We start from the raw sequence: 6641 nt of genomic DNA, 5'->3' as shown, positions 1-6641 counted from the left end.
ACTAGATGACGCCCCAAAATACACCTTTAAATTACACACTGTACCTTTAAAAACAAATGTGTCAGTTCTGGGATGACCAGGAGGAATCTGCCCTGTCACTGTCACAATACAACAAAGACACAGGAATGGGGTCAGGCTGTGTCCCACTCAAACTCTCTGACTGTCTGTCTGTGCTGTTATCCTCTGTTTCCCTGCCATCCTCCCCCCCCCCCCCGATTCGAACACCCCTTTAACGGGACAGTGGAGCTCTGTGCTTAGAGTAGGGGGATGTTAACAAGCTCAAATGTCCAAGGTTTACAAGAGCTGCCATGTTTTTTTTTTTTAAAGGAAACCACATACATTTACCACAAATCCTCTTTAACCACTCGTGTGCACGCTAGATTGTAAAAGAACACGAGCAGCTATAGTGCAAACACTCACTGGGGTAGTAAAGTAGACTTTTTCGAAAAGGAGGATGCTCAAATGTTTCAAGTGTCGCCACGGAGACGTAGAGCGCTAATTTCCTGTGTTGTTGTTGTTTCGGAATGAAGAATGAAGAGTTTGTCGTAAACTCTCGGAGACACTCTGAATGAGGCCCCATAAAACTTTGTGACCATAAACTGAAGTGTGTGTGTGTCTCTGTGTGTGTCTCTGTGTGTGTGTGTGTGTGTGTGTGTGTGTGTGTGTGTGTGATGTGTCTCCATGAAGTAGAGTGAGTGACAAGGCAGGGGCATTGATCCCAATGTTCCCCCTCTTAAGGCCAGGGCTCTTGTGTATCGCTCAAGTCATTAAACTCAGTGTTTAGGCGAATACTTTTGTCATGGCGACATTGAGGGCCCAACTGTGGTACAAGCTTGTCAACTAGAGTTACTGTTTTTATCCAGAAACTGTGGGATTGATCATCAGGGTTCCTATGGTTACACTGCTGGAGCTTTGCTGATGTGACACTTATATTAGTCTACCAGCTGAGAATGCTGATGTGCAATTTGTCACGGTCCTATATAGATTAAAGGTGGAGTCAGTGATTCTGGAGAACGCTTGTTGTCAAAAATCACTTTTTGGTCAAAATCTGTGAATATCACCTCACGATCCACTACCTGTCCGTACTGTGTGTGCAGAATTGTTTTTCTGGTGTTAATACACAGCCTGCGCTCTGTAAACGGGCATGTTGCTATAGCTATGGTGGGCCCCCTTTTGTTTACATACCCTTGGTTTACAGAGCCTAAGCTGTGTATTAACACTGTATTGTTTTTCAGCACACACCGCACACAAAGTACAGACAGGTAGCAGATCGTGAGGAGATAGTCACTGATTTTGACCAAAAGTGATTTTTTTCTTCACAACAAAGCATTCTCCTGAATCACCTTTAAACAGACATAGATGTTTCCGTCTTTGCCGTTTTTATTCGAGCAGATTGAATGAAAGCTGTCAAGCACACAGACATATCGAGAAAAACCAGATACATAGTAGAACGAGCCGGGGGATGTAAGCCAAAGTGTGCCGTGAATGTCTGAGCTCCATTGCTGATTTGTTCACTGTGTGTGAGTGTAGCAGCAGAGAAAGGAAATGCCTCGGTGATGCCCAGGATTTCCCCTTACATTAGTGCAGACATGGCCAGCTCCAGACTTCAAAGTGTGGGCTGGGAGAGTGCACACAAAAATGATGTCTCCTCCTCATCAAGGGAGGTCATTTTACCACATTGTTATAGTAGGAATACAATCTAGGCACTCTGGTATGGATGTGCAATCATACCACCAGCTGTGCATATAATTCTACCATAGACCAAAGTGCTTTCCGTTTATTTTAGCTTTTACTACATTTAGAACTATTGTATGTGGGGAGTAAGGGCCACGTTTAAGGAAAAATAAATAAAATACAATAATAACAAAGTCGTATCTTTAAGAAATAGACAGTCATAATATCGCTAGAGTAAAGTTGTATATTTTAATCATCTCCTTATTTGTGAAAGGAGAAGGGTATAACTTTACGAGAGGCTCCACATTCCTACTTTTAATGTAGTGGAAAGGACAATATTTATTCTCTTATATAAATAAATGACTCGCAGCCTTACACTGTGACTTTTATTTCTTAATATTACGACTTTACTTGTGTTAATATAACAACTTTATTCATGTAATTTATTTGTTTTCTTTTTATGTTTTCATCAACGTGGCCCCAATACTCTGTTGCGCCGTAATATTTGCACTTTTAACTTCACTAAATGCAGTTACCAGCTCACAAAAAAATTAATTATCCAAAATTCACCTTGGCCAGCCACAACATTAAAATGCTTAGATCCATACATACTTTATCTGCTTTCTCATTTAAAGGTGCTCCCCTTTGGACAAAAGCTGTAATGTTTTTATTACGCTAGCTGTTGTTCCTGGGTGAACGTACCCATGACAAATGCATTAAGAAAAACGATATAGCTTTCTTTGCACTGATGGTCTCGTTTGCTGTTACATGTCATTTATGATCATCAGAGAAAATATTTTACTGTTTCAAAAATATTTAACAAGACCAATAGTGTTATAATAGTTATACTGATGAATGCTGTCCTTTAGGAGTTAACACAGGTATTCAAATCATGCTCCTGTTATTCTATGTTTGAACACAGGAGGAGAGGGTGTACACACACACACACACACACACACACACACACACACACACACGTAGAAATTGCTTAACAGATGTAGTACATAAAAGACTCAACACACGGGTCATCAATCCATTTAGCCTGAAATTAGACTGCCAGTATATGTGGAGCCTTTCCTATCAAAACAAACCTTTAAAGGTCAAACAGGGAGGAAGGTATGCAGCGTCTCAACACACTTTCCTGTCTTTCCTTTAAGCCTGGACATATTGTCGATGAAAATATCAATATATTATGGCAAGATTATACGAAAAATTACAAGAATGAAGCCAAGTGCAAGGCAAAGCAAGTTTATTTCTATAGCACAATTCAGACACAAATTCATTCAAAGTGCTTCACAGGGACATAAAATACATCACGATTAGACATTAGAAATTGCATTTAAGAGGAAAAACAAAGAAAATACATCAAGATTCAAAATTAGACATTAAACATTTAGAGAGCGAATGGCAGCAATGAAATGTATGTGACTGACAACATAGTTATTTTCTATACAGCCTACTTAACTTAATTACTCTATAGTACCAAACTTATTTCAAAGGTATTGGGGAATCTGTATTGAAAAACCCCAAATAGAATGTATTTCAAGGCAATCTTTGCCTACATTAGACATCATGTAGGCCGATCACATCCGTGTCTGTTAGTCCCCAAATTCTATCCCATTCGTGTATGCTTAATGGATCTATCTCAAGTGTAAGGCTTATAATGGGAGCCGAAAACTGTCCGATATCATCACGTTTGGTCATTTATTTTTTTATTTTTCTTCCTGGCAAAATCTGCTGGAAGTTTTTCTTGTGTAAACGGTTGGGTAATGTGTTTTTTTATTGCCCGGGCGGCGCAGTGAGAGCCAGACATTTTTAGGGGTTTGGCTAAAAAGTTGGACACATATGAATAATGGTAACCAAAAGTGGCTTCACGCCGTGTCTTTCTGACAGCACATCATTTAGCGGCGATAAAAACAAATTCCTAGTCGACATCTGGGTCTTGTACGAGAGTTTAAGTTGATCTTAACTGGGAAACAGGAGGGGGGGGACAGACAGACAGAGAGAAGTAGGTGGTCTGAGTGATTATAAACCCTACTGAAAACTGTGCTGAGATTGTGACTGTGTGTTTTGACACAGCAGCAGTGAATGGGCATCATCCTGTGCAGTCCAGAAGAGTCCAGAAGCAGTGCACTCGGCGGGACACAGACCCTCTTGCTCTCATGATGGACAGCAAACAGCAGACACAGGTCACACACGCACACACACACTCACGCATGCACGCACACACACACACACACACACACACACACACACACACACACACACACACACACACACACCAACCTGTCACGTTAAACCTTTTTATTTTGACAAGTATTTATGACAAAAAAAAAATTATGTCCAAATCAGTGAATATCTCCTAACGATTACTACGTGTCCGTTCTGTGTGTGCATTTTAATTAATTCCAGTGTTAATACACAGGTTAGGCTCTCTAAAAGGGCATGTTGCTTTCTAAAATGAGCCCCGTTCGTTTACATTCCCTTTGTTTACATAGCTTACCAGTTTACATAGCCCGGGCTGTGTATTAACAACAGATTTTCTTTTTTTACAGTACGGACAGGTAGCGATGGATTGGGAGGAAATATTCATTGATTTTGATTGATCAACAAGCTTTTGCCAGAATCACTGACTCCACCTTTAAATTTGCTATTTTGCCCCTCTTCCTCCCGTGGTGTGTTTTTACCTTCAGGGAGAACACACACACACACACACACACACACACACACACACACACACACACACACACACACACACACACACACCCTGTCACTTTTAACCCATTTTTTTTACAACAATCATTTTTGACACAATGTTTTCTGTCCAAATCAGGGAGAGGATGTGGACATGAAGTGTAGCGTCAGTGGAGTGACCCGGGACAGCACGGGGACAGACAGCGGCTCCTGGGACACGGTGGACTCTGAGGACCTGCTACCAGCCACAGACACCCCTCCGCCCGCCTCAGAAGACCCCTCTTCCCCTCCCTCCCTTCCCTCCATCCCTCCCTCCATCCCTCCCTCGGTCCCTCTCTCTCTCCCTCTCTCCCCCGCGGACCAGGCCCTGGCCAGGCTCAACCGGCCCCCCTCCTTTGAGCCGGCGGATCCCAGAGAGAGTCAGCCCATGGACACCTGTGACCTCAGGTAAAAAAAAATAACTCTTGGAATGTTAAGCTTTTTGCCGTACTCTACGGCACAAGAAAGCGTTCTTGTAACTGTGCATGTTGAGTGATGTTGTTAAGTTTGTGTTTTGACCTGCTCCCCTTGACCACCAGTGTATAATTCAAGCTAACCTGAATAAGAGACCTTTGGCCATTTCTATATCAAGAATGCACGCACAGTTACAGCAATGCAGGTAGCCATGGTCTGCTGCTTCTGAGGACTGAGCCTCTATGGGGGGGGGGGCGCTCTAACTACTACACCACTAGCTCCCCCTGTGTTTCTGTTTTTTTTTTTCATAAACAATTTTTATAAACAAACAAACAATCACTACCACCACAATCCTTGGAAAAACATTAAAAATATATATATATAAAAAAAAGAACCATAGTAAAAAAAAAATATATATATAAAAAAAGGGGTTCAAGATAGCAGTGTTTCTCTGTTTAACCCCGTGATGTATCATATGTCTCCACCAGTCCCAGTCTAGTGGCTCTGGAGATGGACAGTGAGGAGGACAGCAGCACTGAGCCAAGGTCTCCGCTCACTCCGCTCTCCCCAGACGTCCAGATAAACGTAGAGATGAAGAAAACGGGTCGCCCCTCTCTGGACCTCGCCTGCACTCGCACACAGTCCGCCTCCTCGGCATGTGAACCCCCCGCTAAAGTAAAAACACCATCTCACGCTCTGATTGACTATTTCCACTTCTCTTTAGGGCTGGGTATAGGTCAAGAAAGTTCTATATTGATATTCCAATTTTATGAAATCAGTTTTTAAAGATGACATTAGACATTATCGTAAAAATAAAACATACTAAATATCAATAAATCAAACTTTAACCTTAGCTACAATCATATCAACTGCCACTGTTACATTTCTAGATACTCGATGGTATTGAGGCATTTCGGTCGGTAGAGGAAAAAAGTATTGAACCTCCGTACCCAGCCCTTCTTCTCTTTATATCATGGAGTACAGTTTGAAGTCTTACGTTTTATGTATTTTTTTTTTGTCTCTGATCTAGAATACAGTGGACCTGGGGATGCGACTGCGCTCGTACTCCTATTCTTCCCCCAAAATCAGCCTACGTCCGGCTCGCTTTGCCCGGGACAACCACACCACAGAAATCAGCCATGGTCAGTAAACAGTGGCAGTCTTTATTGCTTTTACCATAGTTTAGACATTTACTAAATCGTATGACTAACAATGTCCACATGAACTAACCTCACTTGTTTTGCATGTCTTTAATGGGTAATTCTCACAAGATCGGTTCATCTCTGACACACCCAAAGTTACATAGTGCACCTTTAACATATTTTTTAATAGTAATGGATTCTAGCCTCTTCTAAATAAACCAAATCAGCCCCACTACTCCCCATAATGTATGAACTAGTGATTTAGAGGCCTGGTTTCAGAGCTGACTGTATTGTGGATGTGTCCACTGTGTAGATGGCGTGCTCCACAGTGTCAACCACAGCCGATCTCTCCTTCAGGCGCTCTCTCTGTCTAAGTCTCTGTCTCTGCTCCACCCTGGTAGTAAGTACTGGACACATCTGCAGCCGCCACACTGCTGCGCTAGGACCTAGCATGGCTAGCTAGCACGCCACTGTCAGTGTCAGTGTCAGTGCTTCTGCTTGTGTGTGTGTTTGTGCGTGTGTGTGTGTGTGTGTGTGTGTGTTTGTGTATTTGTGCGTGTGCGTAGAAGTCAAGGTTATTATACACTTAAATTGAAAGTTTTAAAATACCCGACTTGATTCGAATATACTACCTTTACCAATGCCTTAAAGAAAACTGTAATGTACAGGGCAATATCA

At 42.1% G+C, this 6641-nt stretch overlaps 1 protein-coding gene across 1 annotated transcript in view; it reads left to right on the top strand.

Moving 5' to 3' along the window:
- arhgef28a (Rho guanine nucleotide exchange factor (GEF) 28a) overlaps positions 1 to 6641 on the top strand; it is a 60438-nt gene that overhangs the window by 23327 nt on the left and 30470 nt on the right. Inside the window, exons 10-14 of the mRNA XM_080046346.1 lie at positions 3757 to 3863; positions 4508 to 4815; positions 5310 to 5496; positions 5852 to 5963; positions 6277 to 6363. Coding sequence (XP_079902472.1) covers positions 3757 to 3863; positions 4508 to 4815; positions 5310 to 5496; positions 5852 to 5963; positions 6277 to 6363 — 801 coding nt within the window. The remainder of the gene's footprint in view (positions 1 to 3756; positions 3864 to 4507; positions 4816 to 5309; positions 5497 to 5851; positions 5964 to 6276; positions 6364 to 6641) is intronic.

Source organism: Ammodytes marinus, assembly GCF_949987685.1.
Source record: "Ammodytes marinus genome assembly, chromosome: 18".
Taxonomy (NCBI): domain Eukaryota; kingdom Metazoa; phylum Chordata; class Actinopteri; order Uranoscopiformes; family Ammodytidae; genus Ammodytes; species Ammodytes marinus.
This window is presented reverse-complemented; position numbering and strand designations above follow the sequence as displayed.